The sequence below is a fragment of the Hibiscus syriacus genome, unplaced genomic scaffold, assembly GCF_006381635.1.
Source record: "Hibiscus syriacus cultivar Baekdansim isolate YM2019G1 unplaced genomic scaffold, ASM638163v2 tig00013142_pilon, whole genome shotgun sequence".
NCBI lineage: Eukaryota > Viridiplantae > Streptophyta > Magnoliopsida > Malvales > Malvaceae > Hibiscus > Hibiscus syriacus.
Window position 1 is genome coordinate 274,863 of NW_024062297.1, and position 26,990 is coordinate 301,852.

General features: G+C 36.3%; 1 protein-coding gene across 1 annotated transcript in view; it reads right to left on the reverse strand.

The window, feature by feature from the left end:
* The window catches only part of LOC120205810, a 61,955-nt gene extending 35,220 nt beyond the window's left edge, over positions 1-26,735 (reverse strand). The window contains 27 exon segments of the mRNA XM_039205607.1: positions 3,529-3,849; positions 3,938-4,378; positions 5,335-5,403; positions 5,535-5,675; positions 5,758-5,856; positions 14,418-14,514; positions 14,692-14,801; positions 14,893-15,120; positions 15,223-15,447; positions 15,526-15,646; positions 17,165-17,232; positions 17,560-17,655; positions 18,303-18,416; positions 18,649-19,000; positions 19,112-19,204; positions 21,096-21,254; positions 21,438-21,598; positions 21,785-21,985; positions 22,119-22,220; positions 23,381-23,498; positions 23,658-23,758; positions 24,104-24,154; positions 24,707-24,754; positions 24,841-24,936; positions 25,594-25,697; positions 25,856-25,937; positions 26,554-26,735. Of these exon segments, the coding sequence (XP_039061538.1) occupies positions 3,529-3,849; positions 3,938-4,378; positions 5,335-5,403; positions 5,535-5,675; positions 5,758-5,856; positions 14,418-14,514; positions 14,692-14,801; positions 14,893-15,120; positions 15,223-15,447; positions 15,526-15,646; positions 17,165-17,232; positions 17,560-17,655; positions 18,303-18,416; positions 18,649-19,000; positions 19,112-19,204; positions 21,096-21,254; positions 21,438-21,598; positions 21,785-21,985; positions 22,119-22,220; positions 23,381-23,498; positions 23,658-23,758; positions 24,104-24,154; positions 24,707-24,754; positions 24,841-24,936; positions 25,594-25,697; positions 25,856-25,937; positions 26,554-26,568 (3,813 nt within the window). The 5' untranslated portion in view covers positions 26,569-26,735.
* Between the last annotated feature and the right edge of the window lie 255 nt (positions 26,736-26,990).

The following is a 26,990-nucleotide window of genomic DNA, read 5'->3' on the forward strand; positions in this document are numbered from 1 at the left end:
TTCTTCAGGCTGTTGGTGGGATATTCAATTGAGAAGAAATTTGGTGGATTGGGAGGTGGAACAATGGCTCCAGCTTATGTCCTTGTTGAATAGTATCTCATTGTCATCTTTTCAAGAAGATTGTTGGGAATGGACAGGGAATGGGGAGGGTTGTTTTACAGCTAAATCATGCATTAAGAGAGATTTTTATGGGGTTGGTAATGAGGATAATGAAGATTCTTGGGACAGCCTTGTTTGGGTAGGGGTTGCTCCGCCCCGTGTGGAAACATGTCTGGTAGGTTGTACATCAGAGAGTGGCAGTTAGAGAGGAATTGTTGAAGCGAGGAGTGATAGGGATTGATGACTCGTTCTGTCCGTTGTGTGGAAAGTGTGCGGAGTCGGTTTCTCATCTTTTCTTGCATTATGGGGTTTGTGGAATAGATTCTTGATTTCTTGGAATGTCTCCTTTGTGGTTCCTCAGAGTTTGTTTGCATTCATCACAGTTTGGGATGATCTAGTTCCGAGCTCCATTATTTGGAAATTCATTCCAAGGGCGATGTTGTGGTCGGTTTGGAAGTGTAGAAATGAAATAATTTTTGAGAAAGGGAAGGTGGATGGTACGTTGTTGTTCTTCCTTGTTCGTTTTAGAATTGCTTCATGGTTTGTGGTGAGATTTAAAGATGTGCAGATTTATTTTGATTCCCTAGTGGGTGATATTAGACTAACAGATTTTGTGGGAAGAAAGAAGAAGGGTTGTACTTCCTCCTCGTGCTGGGTTCCTCCTTCAGGGTTTGTAAAATTAAATGTAGATGGTGCGATGTCTAAGGGGTGGGATAAAGGAGGCATAGGTGGTTTGATAAGGGATTCTGAAGGTTTGTTGCTTGGTTCGTTTTCTGAGAGGATTGGGAGTAGTCCTCCTATACTTTTTGGTGTTAACATTGATGAGGATATCTTATCAGATTAGGCATTGGAAGTGGGTTGTTCTGTTGATTGCTTTCCCACAGATTACTTGGGACTTCCAATCGGTGCTAAGATGAATTTTGAAGCCTTATGGGATCCAGTCTTTAAAAATTTTAACTCCAAACTAGCTGGGTGGAAAGCCTCTTGTCTTTCGTTGGCTGGCAGGACAGTTTTGTTGAAGTCTGTGTTATCTTCCCTACCAATTTTTTTCCTATCATTCTTTAAAATGCCTTGCAAAGTTGGGAAGAAATTAAATTCTTTAATGGCCAGTTTTTTGTGGGGTGACAGTGCGGAAAAAAGGAAGATTCATTAGGTTAGTTGGAGTACTGTTTGTAAACCTTTGAACAGCGGTGGCCTAGGGGTTCTTGACTTGAATCTTTCTAATCGAGCATTGTTGGGAAAATGGGCGTGGAAGTTTGCAAACGAAAAGAATTCCCTATGGAAAAGAGTGTTATGTAGCAAGCAAAAGGTTAGTTGCAATGCTATGTCTATTAGTAAGGTTATCTCTCTAAAATCTTCTTGAAATTTGAGAAGTATTGCTAATAATTTTTTGAGGAATGATTCGGGGGGAGAGTGTCTCAGATCTTTTTCGAAGTTACAAGTAGGAAATGGAAAGTCCATATCATTTTGGATTGATTCATGGGTGGATGAGGTTCCTCTAAAAAATCTTTTCCCTAGAATTTTTGCACTCTCTACTAACAAATGGGGTAAGGTTGCTGAATTTGGAAGTTTTGAGTTGAATGGTTGGGTATGGAACATTCTTACTAGGAGGAATTTGTCGGATTGGGAATTGGATCAATGGATGGATTTGATGGTGAAGTTAAAAGATATAAAACTCACTGATGCGGTTGAAGACTTTCTCTCTTGGTCTGCAAGTGGTGATGGGTTATTCTCAGTAAAATCGTGCAGGAAAGCTCTTGGAGGGGAAGATGGGGGTAATGATTTGTGGTCAAAAGGGGTGTGGTTGGGTTTGTCACCGCCTCGTGTTGAAGCTTTTCTTTGGCAGTTAGCTCATCAGAAAGTTGCAGTTAAAGTGGAGTTAACGAGAAGAGGAATATCTTTAGAAGAAGATATCCTCTGTCCGTTTTGCAAGGAACATGAGGAATCAGTGCAACACTTGTTTATTACGTGTTTTGTAGTGTGGGAATTATGGAATAGTGTGGTTAGATTCTGGGATTTATCTATAGTGTTACCACAGGACCCTGCTTCTTTACTATCTCGTGGGGGAATTTGAGGGTAAATTCATTGATTTGGAAGTTTATCCCGGGAGTTGTTTTTTGGTCTATTTGGAAAGCAAGGAATGCGATTGTGTTTGAAGGATTAAACCTTGATAGGCTGTCTCTCTTTTTCCTCGTGAGATTTAGGCTATCCAAATGGTTCCTAGCTAAGTATCCTAAATTCCATATACAAGAGGATCTGCTTATTAGGGATCCGTCACTTGCTGATGGTATTTCTGTTCCTAAACCTAAGGATTATTCTATGATTTGCTGGCTCCCTCCCCCTATTGATTTCTTGAAGATGAATATTGATGGAGCTAAGGTTAAATGACTCGGCTGGAGGTATTGGAGGCATTTTAAGAGACTGGAATAGCTGTACTCTTCTGACTTTTTCAGAGAATATTGGCTAAGGTCCTCCACCAGTTGCTGAATTAAAGGCTATTAAAAGAGGTATTGAAATTTTTTTGGCATCACGTTGGTCTACTGTCAATAGGTTGGTTGTTGAGAGCGATTGCAAGTCAACTGTGGAGTGGATCCATTCCCCCTCTTTGGCTCCAGTTTTCATATTGCCTTTAGTTAAAGAAATTTTGTTGATCATTTCTGAAAAGGTGGTGTTAATTAGGTTGATTCCAAGGCTTGTAATGGGGAGGCAGATAGTTTAGCAAAGAAGGGGATAGGTTGATTATATGATTTTAGTTGTATGTTTCATTTTATGGTCAGTAGGATTTTGAAGTAGGTGAAGTTGTAAAGTCTTATGTAATCTCTTCGGATGTAACTGTTAAGGCTTATGTAATTCTGGTTAAGTAATAAAATGAGGCACTCTTTTCCTCCCTCCACTACTTGATCCTTTCTGTTAGGAAAGGGTTATTTATGAGGGAGGTTTTTAATGAGGCCTCCTATTTCTATAAAAAAAATGTCTTTGGTGAAAGATATTGCTTCCCTAGTGGATAGTAAAGATATTATTAGGCATATTTTGAGAGCTGCTAATTGGGAATCAGATAAATTAGCTAAAGAAGGAATAGGTTGATTTATAGGTTGTGTGTTTAGGTTTTTCTGTTTCTGAGTTGGGTTTATTAGTGTAGTTAGTTTGGTGTTTAAGTGTTATGTTGTAACAGAAGTTTGTAAGGATCTGTCTTTGTATTATTCTTATATTAATAAATTCTTAGGCACTCTTTTCCTCCTTCCAATGTCCTTCACGTTACTGTTGTAACATGGAGGTTATGAAGGGGGTTTTTAATGAAGCCTACTCTAGTTCTATCAAAAACTAAATGTAACAAAATCAAAATAAATATGAGAATCAAATTTCTATTGCAACAGAGAAACCAGAAGATACAAAGCATTATTGGGTGGTTAAAAAGATGCTGCACTTCACCTTAAGATGTAACTGGAAACTTTCTTGCACAAACATTGCCAGCTGAGATCCATCCTCCTTGTTAAGAAACACAGTGACACTGTCAACATTTATGTTCAAATAGAATACAACACGAGTTTTACCATGGCCTAGTAACCCATCAACACGACCACTTTCTTCAGCCTTTTCTTTATTCATCAAAGATTCATCATCCAAAGCTTCATTTACATCTGTATCACTTGCTGCAGAACTCATAGAGCCTAAATCTAAGCCAAAACCAATCAAAGCAACCAGAGTGGGTCTGTTGCAAAAAAACTCCATCTTGGACAGGCGAATACTCATCTGATGATTTCAACTGAACCAATTAGTTGTGTAATTCACTCAAGTGAAGGATATTCAACTGAAAATCAATGATGCAAATTTTAAATACCTGTGTGTCTATGCCTTCATAAAATGGTGAACCAGAACCCCTCTTTGAGAAATTAACAGATACAAAATCCAATTCTTCATCAGCTTGAGCTTCATAAAATATCTCTCCAGAAACTCCCTTTCCTTGAAACAAATTGTTTTCATCAAATCCAGAAGGATCATTCATATCCATATAATGTGAGAGAGCACCGGGATCTGTCAGAGACATAAATTCAGGCAGAGCATCCTTGAAAATATCATCATCATCTGGGTGATACCCAGACATCTGATTTCCAAGCGAACCACAAGTTTGATGGGATTGAAGTGAATTGTCATTTTTCAGCACAGAGCATGCTAAGTACTGTGTATCGCCTGACAGACGACCTTGAAACTCATCCTTTATTTTTAAAGAATGCAGCTTTGTCCTCAACATTAGGTCACTTCCCAAACTAATCATTGTCACCTGTTAGAAGATATTGATGAATAGGTAATAGCAACAAATAGACCAAAAGAAAATTCAAAGGCCTAAACAGAGTGGCATTGTGGCTCGCTGATGGAGGGACAAATGAACATTTGTTATTGCTTCTTCGCATTCAATCATTAAGGGGAAGACTAACACTGTTGGTGTGACTGAACCGGCAAGCCCAGTTTGAACAATACCACAAGCAACGAGATGTTATTCAACTCTGGGATGATTGGGTGGACAGAATTTACAATAACAAGCTTAATACACAAGATAAATATCCCTAAAAGAGAACCGGAAGAGCATATTATGAATTCGAAATTGCTAAAGAAAAAATGATAGATCCCCTTTTCAAGGCCGTTGGAAAAAGCTTCCAGTATGACAGCAAGCTATAAATCACCAATGAGGCCTACAAAATATCTATGTCAGAGCTTAAAGTGAATAAACTGCTCCCACTGCAATTCTTCCATGGTTCAATAAGAGTTATTCTAAGAGCAATAGTGTTCACATGTCATCTGCACCTACTATGCCAGTAAGAGTTACAAGCACGATGGCAGGATGTTTACTGCTACTTTTTCCAGTTTTACATCAATAAAAGGAGAGGTGTCCTCCAGATTATTGTAAATAAATTTGGAGCATATTTTACTCCATGAAGTTCCATCCTTATCATACCACGCGGTAATATTAGGGATAGGATGGTTTCTTCAATCATCACTACAATTCAAAGATGTAGCACCCTAGATGACAATAGAATAAACCTAACTTTCTCAGATATTTTGATGCTACACATTCATGCCATAATTTTGTTTGATAGAAGTTGGAGGTCTCATTAAAAACTCCCTTCGTATACATGCATGCCATAATGAACCTCAACAATTTATTGCATTAGAAATTCCAAATTGGTTTACATTATACCACCACAAGATAATGCCAAATAGTAACAGAAAGTTGCAAACCTTTCCACCACTAGCAAGAACCTCAAGAATCAGTTGCTCTTCTAGTTTCTCTGCAACAACCTCGCTTGTCTACAAAATGGTGTAAAATTTGGTTTCTCAATAAGTAAACATTGTACCGGACATTAAAACAAAAATATTCATTAAATGCCTAAAGTTCTAGCACAAATCCATCATTTTTTTAGAATCATATAACCACTAACCTTTCCATATAGGCATAATTTGGTCTCCAAAACAGCCCCATTAATAACAAGGTCGGCAGCTTTCGAATCACTTGTTTGAGGATCATCAGACTCACTGATACCACCACTTGTTTCTCCAAGTATATCAACAGATGGAGGAGCCTACATGAATACAAAGTAATAAAAACCTAGAAAAATAAATAAATACAAGGAATGAGAAAGAAATTTTATATAATCGTCATACAGAAGCTCGATATGTGGCTTGTATAAGTCCCCTCAACCAAGTTGTCTTCTCTTCCTCCCCTCGAAACTCAATAACCCAGGTACCTGAAGACTCTAAAGCCTGGAGAAGACATTCATGTCAGAAACAAGGAAAGAACAATTATTCAAGATCATCAGAAAGCAAAAGAACATAAAGCATAGGTATAACAGTGTGCATGATATAAAATCAAGCACGGTAACGATTTTGTTTTACCTACACAAAATTAAGAAAATGCAAGTTATGCTTTTCCATATAGATAACCAAACACTGATTCACATTGGCTTGTAAAAGCATTACAACTAATAAGCTCATCATTTTTTTTGATAAGAAATGGAGGCCTCGTTAAAAACCCCTTCATAATTTCTAGAACTCCATAGGGTATTCCAGTAAACATCGGAAGGAGGAAAAGAGTACGTCAAATTTAATTAATTAAAAGAATAATACAAAGCATACGAGTACAACCAAACTTTTAACCCAGTACAGTAAACATAAAACAAAAGAAGAGAAAAAACAAAACCCAACCAAAACACCCTATCTTAACCTATTACTGCCATAGCTAAAACGTCTGCCTCTAAGTTTGCTCGCCTAGCTATCCAACGTAGAATACCCTCCAAATTTCTGATCTTATCTGCAAATTCTTTAGAAATTGAAGCATACATACTTGGGCACGTATCCAAGTTCTTAAACTACTCCACACAGAACTTGCTATCGCTCTCAATAATCAGCCGCCCCTTAAAGCACCAGCTAGAAGATTCAAAAAAATTAAACCAGATTTAATGGCCTTCAATTCCATTAAAGGTGGAGGACCTGGACCAGCAGTTTCTTGAAATGATCCTAGCACTGTGTCGGAGCTATCTCTTAGAATCCCACCTATACCATTTCCCTTCCAATCACCTTTGACAGCAACATCCACATTCAATATTAGAAACCCCACAAGGGGAGGGGACCAGGAAATCTGATTTGCTAGCTGACTTTTTGAGACAAAGCACAGGTCTCCAAGAGAGGGGATGAGGGAATCCATCGAAATGGGAATATTAGTGAATTTTGCTAGCAACCAAGCTGCAAATGTGAACCTTGCTGTGAAAAACAACTGAACCGGATCGAACACGCCCTTCTCGATAACAATGGCATTCCTACATTTCCAAATCATCCACATAACTACACCGGGAATATATCTCCAAATAGTTGAATGAGGCACCAACTCCTCCCAAGCTGAAAGAAAACAGTACGCATTTTCATGTATAACAGCCGAAATTTTCCACAAATGCATAAACCTATTCCACAATCTGTGCACAGCAGTGCAGGACAAGAGTAAATGCGAATAGGTCTATTTCCAGCTTGCATAGAGGGCACAGTGGATCCAATATCCCAACAACACCTCTCTTTATTAATTCAGCCCTTACAACCAATTATTGATGAATTGCTTGCCACATGAAAGTCTCCACCCTTAGGCACCAAACCCCTCCAAAGATAACTTTTCCAAAAATGATATGAATCCAACTCGATGGAGCAAGTTTTTATACAAGATCTTACTGAGTAAAGACCATCCCCATTTCCTCTCCAAATTAGACCATCTCTCGAATTTTCCACAAGACTTATATTATTAATTGTTACCAACAATTTGACCCACTGATCTAACTCTCAATCACTCAAATTCCTTCTCATCTTTACAAGCCAAAACTAGATAGAAGCTCCAAATTCACCAAACTCCAGTATCCTTCCATTTTGATTAGTAGAGAGGGCAAATAGCCTAGGGAAAAATTCTTTGAGGGGGTCCCATAACCCAAATGTCATGCCAAAAACTAATATTCTTGCCATTTTCCAACCTGATTTGAAAATGGTTGCAAAATCTGGAGCCAAAAGAATCATTTTTAAAATGATTATTCAACACAGATCTCAAATCCAGGAAGCCTGAGTTGGTATTCGATTATCGAGTAGCAACGAACTTTTATCTAAATTGTATTTACTACAAATCAACCTCCTCCACTCAGAGTCCTTTTCATTTGCAAACTTCCAAGACCATTTCCCTAAAAGGGTTCTATTCATTAAATTGAGATCTCTCACTCCTAGACCTCCATTTGCTTTAGATTTGCATACAGTCATCCAATTTACCCAATGTATCTTATTCCTTTCTGATTCCTCCCTCTATAAGAATCTTGCCATTATGGAATTAAGCTTCTTGTTCACACTGGATGGGATCTCAAAAATTGAGAAATAAGTTGGGAGAGAACATAAAACAACATTTAGCAGAACCAGTTTTCCAGCCAAAGAGAGAGATGTTGCCTTCCAACCAGCAAGTTTACTGTAAAATTTCTGAATGACATGTTCCAAAAAAATTGTTGAATTTCTCTTAGCTTCAAGCGGAAGACCAAGGTAATCAGACAAAAAGGTACCAACTGCACGCCGATAGAAGACGCCCAATCTTTCACCTCTTCTTCGCTTGTATTAATACCAAATAATTTGCTTTTGGAGCATAATTTCGAAAACATGTAATACTCTTTTCACATTTCTAATCTGAATCTACGAAGCATTGCAGAAAATTATGAGATCGTCTGCAAATTACATATGCGACAGTTTAAAGGATCCCTCATTCCCGCCAATATTCAAACCACAAAACACCCCAATAGAATCTGCCTTCAATAGAAATAAAATAAGGATTTCCCCAATCAAATTAAAGAGCAATGGAGAGAGAGAGCATCCCTGTCTAAGTCCCTTAGCCATTGGAAATTCCTCAGTAGGGACACCATTTACCAAAATCGAGACAGAAGTCGAAGAAACACATTTACTCATCCAACTACGTCATCTCACCCAAAGCCCATTTTCTCCATAACTTTGAGCAAAATTTACCAATTCATTGTGTCATAAGCCTTCCTAAAATCCATCTTGAACACAACTCCCTTGAGGACTTTTTTCCTCCAATAACCTTCCCTTCATTGGCAATGAAAGAGCAATCCAGAATTTGACGACCTGGAATGAAAGCGAATTGGGAGGGATTGATTATATCGCTAATACAAATTCTTAACCTTCTTGAGAGACACTCCGAGAGTATCTTATACATTCCTCCATCCAAACTGATGTGTCTGTAGTAATCTAGACTTTCTGGATTAGATCTCTTCGGGATGAGAGTAATGAAAGTATGGTTGAGTCCATGCTCCCAAGCTTTTCTCGAGAAAAAATTCTTAAAGAATTTCGTTATGAATTCTTTAAGGAATGACCAAAACTTTTTAAAAACCCTATATTCAAACCATCTGGCCCTGGAGCTTTGTTGCTATCACAAGAATTAATAGCTTCCCATATTTCTTCCTCCGATAATTCCTTTTCCAACAATAGGCACTGTTCCAAGGTAATTTTGGCGAAATTCAGCTCCATATCTTCTACTTTCGAAGTCGATCTAGAATTATAAATCTCAAAAAAATTGATCTCGAACACTTGCCTTAATGAGTGAAGGTTCTTGAATGGGATTACCCTTTACCCTCAGAGCAACCATAGAAGTCGTTCTCTTTCTATTAGATGCACATATATGGAAGAATCTGGAATTTCGATCTCCTTTCACCCATTTAGATCTAGATTTTTGGTACCAAATTTGCTCTCAATTTTGTACAGTCTCCATAATTCCTTCCTCAGTTCAGCCAATAAAGTGACTATACCAGACGAATCAAGATTCTTTTATACTTCTCATTCCAGATTGTGTATTTTCCCCTCTACAACAGAAATTTAATCAACCGGTTGCATATCTCTATTTCCATATCAATCTTTTATGGCTGCTTTAGTTCTTCTCAAGGTGCTTAAAATTCTTGCTCTTTTCTTTTTTTTTTCTTTTATGATCTATGATTGTCGATTGCACCATCTCTTCAAAACTCTCGTCCTCCATTAAGTAATTAAAAATTTAAAAGGTCCCTTACCCCAATTGACACCACCATTCTAAGTAAAACAACATTGTGGTCTGAGATTGATTTTGGGAGAAGATACTGAGTGATATCTGGGAAAGCAATCATAAAATTTACATCAACCAAGAACATGTCAAGCCTTACAAAAGTTGGGATCTCCAAGTTATTACACCATGTGAAATTTCCCCCGATTAGAAGAAGGTCCATAAGACCTAATTAATGAATGAAGGACCTAAAAAGCTCCATCGAATTCCAATTTTGAGATATGCCTTCTTTCTCTTCTTGAGATAAGTACACATTGAAATCACCACACACACATAAAGGAATCCTCTAACTACCCAGGTAGAAAGATAACTTTTCAAAAAAAACTTATTTCTCATCCTCCATAGTCGGCCCGTACACATTGATGAAACCACAATTGAATTGGTTCTCTCTAAATTGCCCAAAAATGGCAATGAAGCTTTTGTTTACAAATTGTTCTTTGACTTCAAAAATATTTTCATCCCAACAACTCAGCAACCTTCTTGCCAATCCTTCAGCTGGAGAAAACACGTAACCCTGTAGATTCTTTCCCCCAATTCTTCTTAAGACAGATTGCAGTGAAATGTCAACCTTGATTTCTTGTAAAAAGAGAGAGGACGGATTCTTCTTAGATAACAAGCTCTGTACTGCACGTTTCTCTTTTCTTCCCAGGCCCCTTATATTCCAAGTGACGATGGATAATTTTGGCATTATGAAAAATAACAAGAAAACCCTACTAAAAGACACTAGGGGATTATTTTTCCCTATCTCCTCCCGACCCTTTCTCAAGGTTGTTTATTTTCTCCAGAAAAGCCTTCTTCCCATCCTTAAAAGAGATTCCCAGCAACTTACTAATTTCCCATGTAGCCAAGGCTTCCTCCAAGTACACCGAGAAGGAAAAGGAAGAAACAGTAGAAGTACTGACCTGGTCTAGTGCATCCCTTATCATCATTCTTCTATTTCTTCTAGTATCTTTCCCACGGACTTTAAAAAATCAATCATCTCCCGATGGTCTCCCTTCAAAAGGAATTATTTGAATTTGATTCTCTGTTGAAACCTGAAGATTAATATCACCGTCTTCGCTAATATCACTTTCATCTCCTAAATCTTCCAAAGAGTTGTTCTGACTCATACTCGCACCATCTACCTTATCCCCGTGTCCAAGTGATCCACGTTTTCTATCACAAGAGCACCAGTTGTCTGAAAAATACCATTTCTCTTCCAAAGAGTTGATATAATCACCCACATTAATATCCCCTCCCAACAACTGCTCCTTAGAAGTTGGCCCAATCTACCCTCTATGATTAAATTAATTGCAGCCTCAACCTTTTCATTCTTCAGGCCTCTCGTCTCACTATTGTGGATCACACATACCAGTGGGCCCCAAAGGTCATATAAAGAAGCATTGACAAGTCTTTTCTCCTCAAGGTTATGCATGGAACTCTTGCATAATAATTTTCTCCTCGGAGGAGAGCTTGAAGGAGGCGTGGCAGAACAAAAAAGATGAATTATCTTACTGGTTTGAATGGACTAATCGGCTGGTGATGGAGATTTGTGTTCCAATGGCATATTGCTCTGTTGAGCTAAGCGGAGTTCCTTTAAATTGTTAGCATGAAACCTTCTTCACAACTTTGGCGAGTCGGTGGGGTTTACTGGTTGGCATTCATGACAAGACCTTGAGGAGAAAGGACTTGTCAATGCTTCTTTATATGACCTTCCATCGATAAACTTGATGAAAAACTCCCTTCTGTTGTCAATGCTTCTTTATATGACCCTTTATCGTTAAACTTGTTGAAAAACTCCCTTTTGTTGTCGGCGTTCCTAATCTGCACGTTCAAGTTATTCCTTGACCTTCCAACTGCCAACCCACGACTTGCTCCAGAATCCTTTTTCGCGAACTTTGCTACACTAACTGAAACCCTTTTCTGATCGATCATCGTATTGTTAACCTTCGCTATGGCATTTGCCATGTCTTCCTGGCAACCAAAATGAACAAAGGCGAAAGTAGAATACTTGTACTTTGACCTTCTGTTTAATAAAGGAATGAAAACCTTCACATCACCATGATGGTTGAATAGTTCCCAAATAGCTCTTCTAGAAACCCTTATGCTGAGATTATCGACGAAAACCACCCATTCTGAACCACTAGAAATTGCAAAGATTGCTCCAATAGGGAGCAAAGTGACTCTAGACATTATTCGTAGGAAAAAACTTGTCTGTCTAATAATAAGCTCATAATAGATGATGAGTAAATAATTTAATCTTATAATCCAACATACAATATAAGAATCCACACTAATACCGAGAGAAACAAGAACTCACTACCATAGACAGTCTCCTTTTATGAAGCACACAATAAATGCATAGTAATCTTATGACATATAGGTTCATCTGATTTTAATTGTTTTATTTTTCTTTAAGATCTATTTTCCATAAATACTACTCATAAATTAATCTTTACCACCCAAATATGTGCTAGTTATTGATAAAACTATTTTGTGATAGCCAAAAAGAAAAGCAAATATACCACAAATCCTTAATGCCGTATGAAGGCAACATACAATGAACCTTTTTAAGAATTATCAGTAGAATTAAACTCTATCCTCCACTTCATTTTTTTAAAGTTAATGTTGATGGGGCAGTTAGTGGGGATGGGCTGCTGGGGGGTATTGGGGGCATTTTAAGAGACTCGGATAGTAAAATTCTAGGGTCTTTCTCGCACGTTGTTGGTCCAGGTCCCCCTACACTCGCTGAGCTGAAAGCCATTGAGAAAGGCATTGATTTCTTCCTTTCGACGGATTGGGCATTGAAAGGAAGGTTAATTATAGAAAGTGATTGTAAGTCAGTGGTGGATTGGATTTTGTTGCCGACTACATCTCCTCGTTTTCTTAGTTCGTTGGTTCAAAAAATTGCTTTCATAATCTTGGAGAGGGAAATCATTATTAGACATATCCCGAGGAGTTGCAATTGTGAGGCTTATTCTCTAGCTAAATAGGGGATTGGTTGAATATTATTAAGTGTCATAGAGGTTTTCTAGCAGGTTCTTGGTCTATTGAGGCTGAAGGGGCTGGGAAAGTTTTGTTATTGTTTAAGGAAGGTTTGGTCGTTTAGGGAGTTTTGTTTAAATATTCTGTAATTTTTATGGCTTTGACAGTGTGTCTTGGTTGTATTTTATGTAATGAGTCCCTGATCAATAAAATCCTAAGGCACTCTTTTCCTCCCTCCAATGATTAAGGAACTTTCCCAAGAATTCCTTTAATCAAGAAGGGGGTTTTTAATGAGGCCTGTAATTTCTATCAAAAAAAAAGTTCTTGATATAGAATTCGTTAATCATTGTTGATTCTTGCTATCATGTTAAATACTGAAGGTTTAAGGGGAAAAAGAAGGTAGCAAGAACCTTTATATTAAAACTTTTGAACTTCATGGAAACTGATAAATGGAAGGGAGATAACTTGCAAAGCATTTCAGAATGTACTTACCATAGATAACTTAGGATCTGTGAGTTTAATAACCATGAATGAACAAGCTAGAAGATTTTCAAAGCAATCAAAACCCAACATGAATGTGTTAATTAAAATCTTCAAGAATTTTTTTTTTTTGATAAGAATGACAGGCCTCCTTAAAAACCTCCTTCTTGATTAAAGGAGGAAAAGAGTTCCTTAGAAACTTTATTACTCCTCCGAAATTTCATAAGATTTAACATAAACACCATACTGAAAAAACACAACAGACTAAGCTACTCAACAGACAACCAAAAACCTAAACTCAAACGATACAACGCACTGGAAACGACTAAACATCAACCAATTCCCATCTTTGCTAACCTGTTAGCCTCCCCATTACACACCCTTGGAATCAGTCTAATTGAGTGCACCCTGTCCGAGATAAAAGATGAAATCTCTTTAACTATGGGAGGATAAAAACAGGGGCCAAAGCTGGGGTATGGGCCCATTCCACAGCCGACTTACAGTCACTTTCCACAATCAACCTTCCAACCTTAACCCAACAAGAAGACATATAGATTTCAATGCCTCTCTTAATAGCCTTTAACTCAGCAACCGGCGGGGGACCCTGACCTACATTTTCTGAAAATGTCAGAAGGGAATTACTATTCCAGTCTCTCAAAATACCTCCTATACCTCCATTTGAGCCATCTAGTCTAACAGCTCCATCGACATTTATCTTCAAAAAATCCATAGGGGGTGGAATCCAGCGAGAAACTTGAAAATTGTTAATGTTGAGAGCTTTAATACCATCTGCAAGAGATGGATCACCAATCAGCACATCCTCCTGAATAGGAAACTTAGGATACTTGGCTAGAAACCATTTAGATAACCTGAATCTAGCAATAAAAAACAGAGACATCCTATCCAAGGGGGAACCTTCGAACACCATTGCATTCCTAGCTTTCCAAATCGACCAAAATACTACTCCCGGGATAAATTTCCAAATCAACGATTTCCCCCTCAGCTCACCCCAAGAACATAGCAAAGAAGGTGGATCCTTTGGAAGGACTAAGGCTATATCCCAAAAGCTTGCTATCTTGTTCCAAAGTTCCCAAACAACATCACACGAAATATAGAAAGGGAGGAAAAAAAACACACACACACACCTATAGTACTTTCAGACAACACTATAACAGAGAGGCAGGGATTATTCTAGTTCGGTTTAATGAAGTATCTTGCAAAAAAAAAAAACATTACTTGTCATTAGTTACAATGCTAAATCGCCCACCTTCTTAGTGTCCATTCCTCTTGGACCCACAACAATACAAAATGGGGAGCCACTAATATTTTCTGATGGAACCTCATGCACTTGTCTTCCAGCCATGCTGCAGGATTCCAAAAGTAACATTTAGATTAGATTTCCTAAAAATGGCATTGGGGCTATCAAAGAAAAAAAGGATATCAGGTAAATTCAAGAAAATTGAGGCTGCAAAACTACCATCCTACAGATTAACACCAATTAACCAAGTAACAAAGTCAAAGAGAAAAGGAAAGCCCCACACCTTAAGTACCGCTGATAGTTCTGAGATTTTTCAGATTCCAATACATAAAGATAGAATCCAGATAATACAACAAAACAGGGCTGCCATGAAGCAACAGAGTTTCCAATACCCTGAACCAACAAAGTTAATTATGGTTAAAATCAGTGCATACAGTCAAGTACCAGTATAGATCTAGCTTTAACAATGGAGTTAAGAGCAAACCCGCCAAACTAGGATTTTAGCATCAGTAGCAAGATCTGCAACACTCCAAGGAGTCAGTCCAGCTTGCAAATCAACACCAGCAGGCTGAACACAGGGGTCCATAGCAACATATAATATGTCCAACAGTTCTATAAGCTTGCAGTATCTTGCTGGAGAGAAGTGAATGCCAAGATTTGGTACTTGGACAGACACAATCATTGACGGGTAACCCCGGCGAGGAAATTTAATCTGCAATACCAATACACAAGTAGAAATGATGAGAGTTCTAGAATTTCAAAATGAAAATCTAGTGATATTGTTGCATAAGAACTAAAAATAAATAAATCATACCTGATCAACAACTACTTCCATTCCACACTTATCAACGAGAGAATAGAAATTGCCAGACTTCTCCAACCCAGGAGACATCAAGATTGATTGATTACTAGAACTTGGTTCACCAGAAGTGTAGTTCTGGCAATCAGAAGCACAATCTGCAAAAAAAGCAGTAATATCCCTTCCAGATATGTACACACGAGAATATATATTCTGCCTCTGTTCATCAGACTGACTCTCCTGCCATAATGATTAATTGTTTAAGCAAATAAATTTTAATTAATGGAAATTTGAGAGGTCAATAGTTAATACACATACCATGGTATGCAATGTAAAATGACCAAAATCCAAAAGAAAATAGCTCTGATATTTGGAAGACGCATGTTTCCTCAGAGGAATCCTAACTTTGGGAGCATCAAGATCAATGTCCAGAGCAAATCTGAGAAAGAAAGCAAAAAGAAAATAACCATTAAAAAAATTGCCATGTTTTTCTCTTTGCTGAAACTAGAAAATAGAAGCAAAAATAAAATACAGCATAGAAATAGTTACTCAAAGCTATTTCCCAAGTTAACAATTTGAATTCTACCATATTTTATTTTTTTCTGCACCACGTCACCCTAGCTTAACATCATGAAAACAAGACATAACAAACTAAAAATGTCTGAATTGTATCTGAAACATAACCTCAATTATTTACCCATCACGACAATAAATAATAAAAAAACTAAGAATCATCTTACGTCTCAAGGTTTGCAAGGAAAAGATATCAAAAGCCATGGATCTCCTTATTCTTCACTTTTTGGGGGATATTAAATGAACAGTTTGTTCTAGAGTTATCTTACTTTTCATTGCAAGACTAGTTTCATATTGTTTTATATTTAAATATTCTTTTTGTCAAGATACAATGATATTGACTTCATGCCATCTTAAATGCCCCAAAATATTCAATCAATACCAGGTCCATACTGGTCAAATCATGAAAACAAGACATAACAAAGTAAAAATGACTGAATTGTATCTAAAACATAACCTCAATTATTTACCCATCACGACAATAAATAATAAAGAAACTAAGAATCATCCTACATCTCAAGGTTTGCAAGGAAAAGATATCAAAAGACATGGAGATACTCTTTATTCTTCACTTTTTGAGGGATATTAAAAGACCGGTTCATTCTCGAGCTATCTTCCTTTTCATTGCAGGACTCATTATGTTTTATATTTAAATATCATTTTTGTCAAGATACAATGATATCGACTTCATGCCATCTTAAATGTCCCCTAAATATTTAATTGATACCAAGTCCATACTGACCAAACCATGCGTCAATTTAGGTTCTCACTTCAATCATATGAAACTTAGCCTGACTTGCTTGAAGAATATACCAGTCAATTCTGAGTTTAAACCAAGAAATTGACCCAACCAACCCAAAACTAAACCCTTTCAACCCGATTTGAAAGAAAAAAAGTCAACAATCAAAATCCATTTAACCTGAATCCCAAATAACCCAAACACGAAGTGACCCAAGGAAGTAACCCAAAATAACCCACACCTAAACTAACCAACTCCCAAAGTAATCAAAACGGTAATGACTTGACTCAAAAAACACAAGCCTCAAACCTAAATGAATCGGACCAAAACGAACCAAAATTCAAAAGCAAACTGAATCACTATGACCGAAAATTATATAACCCCAACAGAAACATGACCTGTACCGACATGAATTACATAAAAAAGAAAACCCTTGAAAACAATGGTTTCATAGACAAGTTTCTCAACTTAAAGTCTTTTCACCAGAATGCATCACCTGCCTAATGCCCATTGTACATCTTCCAATTGGTATATTGAATGAGATACAAAGAATAAAACATAATATCAAGTAAAAAAGAAACTAATAAAATGATCAAACAACTGATAAATGAAGAGCACAATTGATAGTAGAAACAATCATTTAACCTGCTTTGTTCCTCTAACACTGTTTGAAACTGCTCCTGTGCTTTTCGCGTCACTTTTTCTATCTTTGTCTAACAATGGTTTAAAATAATTAGCAGCACAAAGTGGAAATAGTTTCTAAGATCATTATTCTACAGAGTGACAAACTGAGTTTGGTGAGTGGCACCAACCCAGTGAATTGGCCCAAAATTCAAATTATATCATAGTAAATATATATAATAAAAGATAAAATATTAATCTTCAACATTTTTTATGAATTTGTTTTGAAATTACATCCCCCTACTTTTATAGTTAATATAAATTTAATTAGAAAGAGTGGGCCAATGTTTGGGCTGCAATGCTTGCATAAAAATTCCTTCACCTAGTTTTTCTTATGCTAGTTCTATTAATGTCATTACCTGCAATGCAGTGGCAGTTTCCAAAGCAACAGTTGGACTAACTGCCTTACTTCTCTTCAAAAACTCAAAAAAGCGATCACAGCTTTCCTTCAAAACCTGCAAAAAAGCTTAAGAAGTTATCAAGCTTTATGTGCTAAGAGATGACAAAACGAACTAAAAAAGGCAGAAAAAGTAAATAAAGGACCACTTGCCAAATGCATTCACAACTAAAGTGCTAATAATGGACCATCCCAATAGAAAAAATACTACAGCATATAATAAAACATCAGGCCAGGGGGTGCAAAAAATTGACAATAAATTTTGCCACCCCACACTCATACCTTAGACCAGGAACTAGGTACTTTCAACCAGAATTAGAATGACATTGGCATGCTAGGAAACTAAGGACCTCCAGAGAAGGCCTCAAAAGGAGATAAAAAGTTTGTTCCATTACCTCCAACGGGATTTGAACATAAACTATGTCACTCCTCAACCAAGTTTTCATTAATTGTCTTTCCTCAAACCAAGATGAGAAATTTTATGGATCTATGGGATTATTACTACCTCATACTAGTTGTCCCCCACCCCCAATGAAAATTCTTGGAACCAATTTTGGGCATCATTAAAAAAGCATTATTATGGTTACTGATCAGAAATATACAATCAATGGTACAAGACAGAAAAAGCAAGTCAGGATGAATCCCCATTTGTAAATTGATGCAGACCCAGTCATCTCCTTTTCCTTCTAGGATCAATGAAATTACCATAACATAACAGGGGGAAATTGTAGCTGACAACCTCCAATCAACATTCTCTCCTACCGGTGAGTGGACAAAACTAGCGGTTAATGCATTCACCTTTTGCTCACTGCAGACACTCTGCAGAAAAAATCCGACATAAGGAAACACACATATTATATGTATGTATGTATATATCATCCAATCTGGCAATAACATACAGTTTGAATCCATTAAAGCTATCTTAAAAATTAGAAAAGTAGGTTGATATACGTATAAACTCCATGGTATTCATTTTAGTTCGAAGCCTTTAGTTATCATCAACAAAGGACATCTCAGAAAGAAACAGCTCAAACATGCTACTCAAACAAACCTGAGCAAGTGAACCTTCAGGGGCTGACACACCATAGAATCTTAACCTTACATCACAATGGGTACTGCGGTGTTTAAACTTAGCAGACACATGAAGTTGTTCAAATCTACCGCAAAGTATCTCTGTCTGGTTTTTATCGATAATCCTCGCAGCAGCTTGACTTATAGATACAGTTACCATAAAGCGGATCATGCTTTGCAATTCCTTCCCAGAATGTGACATCAAATCCTCATCAGGCTGGTAACTGAGTAACTTATTGATTGCCTGCCACTCTTCTTTACTCAACCCTTCCTCTGTTAACTGTGATTCACCCAAAGCATCCCCATCAGACACATCTTCAGATTGTGTTTGCCTGAAATTAAAGGTGAATCGAATTTGCAAAAGTTAAAGTTTGGAGGGAAAGCTCAAAACAAGATGATAACAAAAACTAACATATAACCTTCTCATATTTATTTCCACATACCAAATCGATGAAAACCAACTTTTCTTCTTAAGCCTTCTCTGTTCAGCTGCTTCCTTTGACTTTACAGATTCAACCTTCGCATGTGCAAGTAACCTAATTGGTCCAAATAGAAATGAAAAATGAAGGAACATTTGACCAGTGAAGAAAGAAATTGTTGAACTATGAATAGTACATTAACATCCTTGACCACTTTTTTTTTTATAGAAATTGGATAGGCCTCGTTAAAAACCCTCTTCTTAACCTCCATGTTACAACAATAACATGAAGGGCATAGAAGGAGGAAAAGAGTGCCTAAAAATTCATTAATACCAGAATAATACATATCCATCCTACGAAGTTCTGTTACAACATAAAACTTAAACCAAACACATAACATAAATAACCAGCTCAAAAATTGTGCAACCTAGTCAATAATCTAATATTCATCCTATTCCTTCTTTAGCTAGTTTATTCGCTTCACAATTAGCAGCTCTCAAAATATGCCTAACAATTACCCCTCTACTCTCCACTAATGCAGCAATGTCTTTCACCAACGGCTGGAACATAGGAGTACATACACCCGGATTTTTAATCCATTTCAGTGCATTAAGGGAATCTGATTCCAAGATGACCCTTGGAAATGAAACCAAAGATTTCTCCTCAATATACATCAGTCCTCTTTTTATAGCCAATAGCTCTGAAAGAATAGGAGGACCCACCCCCCCCCAATCCTTTCGGAAAACGAATCCTGCTGCAACCCTTAACATATGGTAATACAACAATTCCTAATCATTCAAGTATTGAACATAAAGAAAAATTATGGCCAACAGAAAAAACTGATAATTGTGCATCTCTCTCCCTTTGGTAAACCATGACAGATTCTGTAGCTTGACTGGCCATACCAGTCCTTGGTCTAAAATCATTTTTTAAAACATTCCTGGTGCATCTGGAGGCATCCAACATATGTCCACCCATTTCAAATGCATATTCATATTATGGTAGGACATGCACTGAAACATAGTGAATGTCGTTATGTCCAACTTTCACTGCAGAAAACATGACTGTTGGTTTCACTATCATCTAATTTTAAGCAATAAGAACTTGAGCATAGTTCATCATTGATAGCAGCAGTTACTACTTACATCATACACCGAGTATAGGACTTCAAAAACTAATTTACCTAAAACAACCCCAAAGTTATCAGCCTCCAAGACTAAAAACTTCATGCAATAATTACTTGGATAATGCACTGCTAGGAATTTTTGCTTGGGGACTGAGAATTTTTTTGGGGGTGGGCAGAGGTAAAAATAATTTGATTTAAAATGTTTTCAATTGAATTATTAATTCTTGAGAGGGGCCAATACTACTTACGTCATACACCAAATATAGGACATCAAAATTTAATTTACCTAAAACAAACCTAAAGTTATCAGCCTCCAAGGCTAATAACTTCATGCAATAATTACTTAAATTATGCAAAAGGGAAAAACTACGAATTTTTGCTTGGGGACTGAGTTTTTTTTTAGGGTGGGCAGAGGTAAAAAAATTGATTTAAAATGTCTTCAATTGAATTATTAATTCTTGAGAGGGGCCAAAAATGAAACTTCCCATTAATTGAAGGGCTAATATTTGAACTAATTAAATTTTGAAGGGACTAGAATTGTGTTTTTACAATTATTCATTAATTTCTATTCATTAATTTCTCCAAGGTCTCACCCCCCCCCCCAAAAAAAAAATTCCTTGAGGATTTGCCCCTGATAATGCATGATCATGCTCGATCGCAATAAGAAACCCTGTCTAGTTGCCACTTGCCAGTTGAGCTTAGATAAGTTTTTGTAATAATTACCAAACAAAACAGCAACTCAACTAAACCATGTTTTTCCCCTTCAAAACTAGAGAAAGATTGGGGCGTGCAACATGCAGATCATTGTCTCAGTAATGAACAAGTTTTACTTCATTTCAGAGAGAGAGAGCACAGAGTTTAGGCAAAGCTAAGCATTCTTACCTCCATAGCAGAATTACTTTTGAGTCAAGATCCTTCTCAATTTCTCTAACTTCTGACTTGTCAACACTTGATGACTGTTGCAGCAAACTGGCATACAAGTGAACATAATGCCGACGAAGCTTGCACATAAGCAAAATTCGATCCCAAGAGAACCGATAGCTGAAACAAAGAAACATTTTAATGGGGAAAACATTTACTCAAACAGCAGATGAGAAAGAGAAGCAACAGATAACAAAGAAAAAGGTTAACTTCAAGACAAATATTCAGATTATCAAACAAGAGGTACTCCTAGAATAATTATTAAATGCAAATATTTATAAATGATTACTCTGTAGTTTATACCACATTTTCCTCTGTTGCAGTGTAGCCTGAGCAGCATAATGCCACCATAAGAAATAAGACTCCTTTGAAACTGGCACCACGGGTCTTAAATAGGAAATTTCAATATATGTCCTATATCTTGAAATAACTTCTAAAAGTTTTATCCAATCATGATATTGTGCCTGTAAAAGGGGAAGAAGGTCAATTTCAAGGGGAGAAGGCCAATTTCAAGATCGAGTAGAAGAATCATTTCCCTTTCTCATTATTTCTTGATTGACAATGCAAAGGAAACAAAACCTTAAATCCATCTTATTCAAGAAATAGAAATTAAATATATATATATACGGGAAAAAGTTAAAGTATAGGACCTCAGTGATAGTTAAGGAGACATCACTTAGGACAAGAGAAGCCTTCTCAAAAGGAATATCTGGATCATTTCTTTCTTGATTTCCAAGCCGATGATACTTAAGTATTCCATTGATTGGTGACACCATGTAATTACGATTCATTGCCCACTTAGACACTACTACACAGTCAGCAGCTGGTTCATTTATACCATCTTCAAATACCTGGATTAACAACAATTGAGCAAGAAGATGAGACATTTAAATTTTTTTTCAGTTAACCTTCATCATATTACCACAATGAAAATTATGAAACTATGGAAGTGAATGAGATTATGATGCCACACAAGAGCCAAACCTCAATCCATTCTTTGGGACTAAGATCCTCCCATTTCTTCTCCATCTTCCAAGGCGGCTTATCTGAATCATGATACACAGCAAGCCTCTCCAGTTGCAAAGACTGAGAATAAACTTCACAAGCATTAGTGAATCATATTTTTCTTGTCACTCAAAAACAAAAAGCAGCAGCAGCAGCAATTACGACAAACCAACAAAGGGATAAATTGAGTTGCAAGAATTCTAAAGAAAACTATAAAAGAAAAATAAATTCACATCATCTCATGAAAAAAAAATTCACATCATCTCATGATTGTCCAGCCCCATAATTTACAGATGAATTTCTATTACAATGAAGGTTAACTAAAGTCTACATTCAAAAAGAAACATATCATCCTCATTGAAACTATATTTCTTATACTAAATAATCATAAAAATGGGGATCAACAACTCGGATCTTTGCCCGGTTCCCTATGTTGATTTGGTCAGAGTTATTCAGAAGATTGTGTTGCATTTTAATGTTATAACTAGGCATGTTAACAGATGTATTAATGGGGAAGCTGATTGTTTAGCTAAATCAGGAATAGGATAGTGTGAGGACAGGTTTTTGTATAGGTGAGTAAGGGGGTGGTGGGTTGTTGTAATGGATGTCTTTGTATTGTTTATGTTTGGTTTTGGTTGTATTTCTTATGTTTGGCAATAAAATTCTGGGCACTGTTTTCCCCCTTCCAATGACTATGGAGTTCTACTAAACTTAATAGTTATGAAGGGGGGTTTTAACGAGGCCTTATTCCTATCAAAATAAATAAATAAAAATGCATTTAATCTCACAACTTAGGGGGGCATATCATATATTAATTGATTCATATATTTGTTTCAACGCATTTGAATTCAAGGCAAAGTCCTAGTCATGCATGCAAGACAAAATTAGAAACATCAAAAACTGAAACTTTTACCATCATGACTAGTAAAGTAGATTACCCTTTAACAAACTGGAATGATGTTTATTCAAACATGTTCCTCTCTTGAGGAATTCTGAGAATAATTCAGAACTTCAAAACAAGGAGAAACAATTCAACCAGTTACCAAACATAATAATCACCATTCCCAAAGTTTGAGATGCAACTTCATGCCACACTATTTGGATGAAATACCCTCTATTTCAAGAAACAACCGTAGTGTTTTACCATTGACATGTTTTATCAAATTATTTATACCCTTCTCAAATGTTTCTAAGGACGGTCGAATATGTTAATAGGGCAGGAAAATAAAAAAAGAGCTAACCTTAAGCAACTTATCTAAAGCACCACTGGTATCAAAGGTCTCATTTCCTTGCTCATCCATTGTAACAGCAGCAAGCTTAGCCAGTGTAACACCAGAAGCAAATGGAAGGCCAGGATTGCTACAATGTTACAGCCCATTTATACAAAAGCAAACCAGTCAGTAAAGAAAGAAAAATATGCATTTGAGAGTTAGAAGGAAACACTATCTTAGCTTACAAAAACTACAAATCCAAAAACAGGCAGAATTTAAACCATAAAAAAAAGCACATGATCCCCACCTGATGCAATCCTCATATCTGATATGTACATTACTAATAGTTATCTTCAAGTTTCCAATAATTGTAGAAATCAGAGAACCAAGCCACGAATTTCCAGCAAGCTGCAAACACAACTCAAACAGGAGGGGGAAAGAAAGAGCTAACAATGAGTGACTAAAATTTGCAAAAAGCAACAATTTCTCCAATATCATAAACTGGTAGAAGAAACAAAACATAATCAAATTAGTCAAACTAGCATTAACTAATGAAGGATATATGTGTAACACAATTAACATATCAAGATCCATCCATCAAGATTTTAGTAGGGAGAACATAAAAGTAACTATTAGCAATACAAAAAGTAGGCAATAGCCTCAAATGTATTTCAAAGTACATTAATCAATAATAAAAACAAAACAAAAGAGTATTGGGAGAAAGTAAAACATTTTTAGCATCCATAGCCATACATTTCCCTCCTTTGACCCAGATATTGCTTCAATAGTTGCAGATTCTGTCTCCTGCAGGCAATAGAATAAGTGTAAAATATCATGTACTCATGCATCATGCATGACTAAAATTCAAAATATATAGCATGCCAACTGTTACAGAATCTTAGGCTAATTGTTAGGCTGATTATTAGGCAGATTCTTAGGGTGATTATTATGCTACCTAGTTTAGCATGATTAGGGTTGTATATATACCCCTCTCTACTAATCAATAAAATATCTGAGAATTACATTCTCTACTGATTTCTACACCAACAAGTTACAAAAATGCTTGTGTGATATAACTTTTTGAGCACACAACTCTACATGATTGCACAACAATCAAGCAGGAATAGAATAATTAGTTCAGGAATACCTAATCTGCTATAAATACAGGAAACATCACAAATTCGTGAGCGTTTTAAGCATTTGATATAACCAGTACAAAAATGCTTGTGTGATATAACCAGTACAATTTCCCAATCAGTACATTTTCAACAAGAATATACTCGAAGGAATCAAAATAATAGCATGCAAACATTCTATAAGATGAAGATCATATCTGATAGAATGCTAAAGGTTTACCTCAATTTGTTGAATCTTAGCTTCAAGAAGTTTCTCCCTATCATCCTCCTATACAAAATTGAAATAAGATCCCAAATCAAAGTAGAAGAAAATTAAAATGAAATTCCCTCTCTTCAAATAGAAAATCATTCTACCTTGAGAGTCCGGCCATCAAGAACTGGGTGAGCAAGAACAAATACACGATCAATAAGAACAATTACAGGTTCTTTACCTAATCTGTTCCAAGGAACCTACAACATAAAAAATCCAAAAGAAGAATAAGAACATTAATAATCAGAACAAAAAACACATTTCAAAAGAGGGAAAAAACGTTTTTTGTCCAAGTACAATTAAAAACTATCATATCAAAAAAGGAATTATTTTTCCAAGCTGTCCAATGGAAGAAGTGACAGAAATAAACCTAATAGGGTTTACTTTTCTTTGTCTCTTTTCGAGGGCTTGTTAAGGATCATTTGATTATTGAGAGTGATAGTAAGGTGGCAGTGGACTGGATCAAGAATGTTGAACTATTTACAGATGTGTAAGCTTTTATTGTAAAAGACATCGTTAATAGGCTCAAAGATTTTGAGGGTGTGGTTAGATGGGTTGCTAGGATAGCTAACTTAGAGGCTGATGCCTTAGCTAAGGCTGGAATAGGCGGAGTTCAGTGTTGATGTTAAGGGCTGTTTTTTGGGTTTAAGTTTTTTATGTAAGGGAACTTTCTAGGTGTTGTAATTGTTATGTATCTTATCTTGTTATTAATGAAATTTTAAGGCACTCTTTTCTTCCTTCCGCTGATTAAGGAGTTTCTTTACAAGCCCCATTAATCATGAAAGGGGTTTTTAACGAGGCCTATAACTCTTATAAAAAAATAGAAAATAAAACATATACTATTGAAAAACAGTCACCTTTAGAGTTATGGTGCCCACAAAACCAGCTTTGACAGTAACTGGAAGATTTAAAGAGTTTAGGGCCTCTGCCTTCAAATTTAAATTTTTGAGGACAACGTCACCTGTAAAAAAAAGGAAAATTTGTAAAAAGAAGGTGACAGCATGTTCATGTCCCAAGCTGCTTTCATAAAAAGCTTCATTTAACAATCGTAGCTCAAACAGATGATAAAAAAGATCAGCAAGAAAAGAAAACAATATCAAATAATATTGCAGAAGAAACCTTTCCAAACACTGATCTTTAAAGTCTCTAATGAGAGACCATGAACATACTCCCCCAAGTATCTTCGAAGCAAATGCAGAACCTATTAACATAGAACAATATGAACAAATTCAGAAGCCCCAGAAGAAATGGGTAAACACAGGATACTTGCAGAAAGGATTAATTGTCTAGAAGATCGATTACAAGTAATAAAAAAATATAATCTCAAAGGCTCAACAGTTACAAAAGTAAATAAATATCTCGAGGAAATATGATGATTAAATGAAAGAACCCAGACATCAAATAAAAACCAAAATCCCACATATCCTTAACCAAGTTACTTAAATCGGATACATTGATATCATTTAGAAACAAACATTCCGACTGGAAAACTTTATAAATTTATGCCTAATTTAAGTATGTTTCGTCACTCTTCTCTTCTCTTATTATGTACACTGCTATTATAACGCCCTGTGTGATGATAACCTCGCAACCACATATCACTGTAAAAACTATTTTTCTTAAGATAAACCCCATAAATTAGATTCCTCCGATCTAAATCATTAACATACATACTCACCAACCTATAAAAATATGATTGCTGACAAAATTTATAGGCTTCCAAAAACTTATGATGCTATATAAACAAAGTAAATAAATCACTAATTCAATCGAGAAAGAAATGTAATCAAAAGGAAAACAAAATAATAGAAGCTTACATGAGCTTCAAACATGGCGATGATCGAAATAGTGCCTCACTCCAGCCTGATTATTCGATCCGGTACCTAACAAAAACCATATTTCAGGGTATTGATTTGGGAGAATGGTGGGGAATTAGGGTTTTCAAGGAAAAGCCAAAACTTTGACCGATTGCCGTATGCATACAGCAGGAGAAGCGGACGTTTTATTCGAAGACAGACTGGAGAAATGTGAAAACAGAAACTGTTTTTATAGAAAATAACATATAATAAGGGAGTAAAATAGCGTAATAAAAGGAAATTAAAATTACATTTTTTCCAAAGGGGGAATGGTTTGCCTTTTCATAACACGTTTGTAGCGTAAGCTATAGAAAATGAGTTAATTACGTCATACATCCTTAAATTATAGTTCTCATTTCAAATTGATTTTTAACCTTTAAAACATTTAAATTTTATCT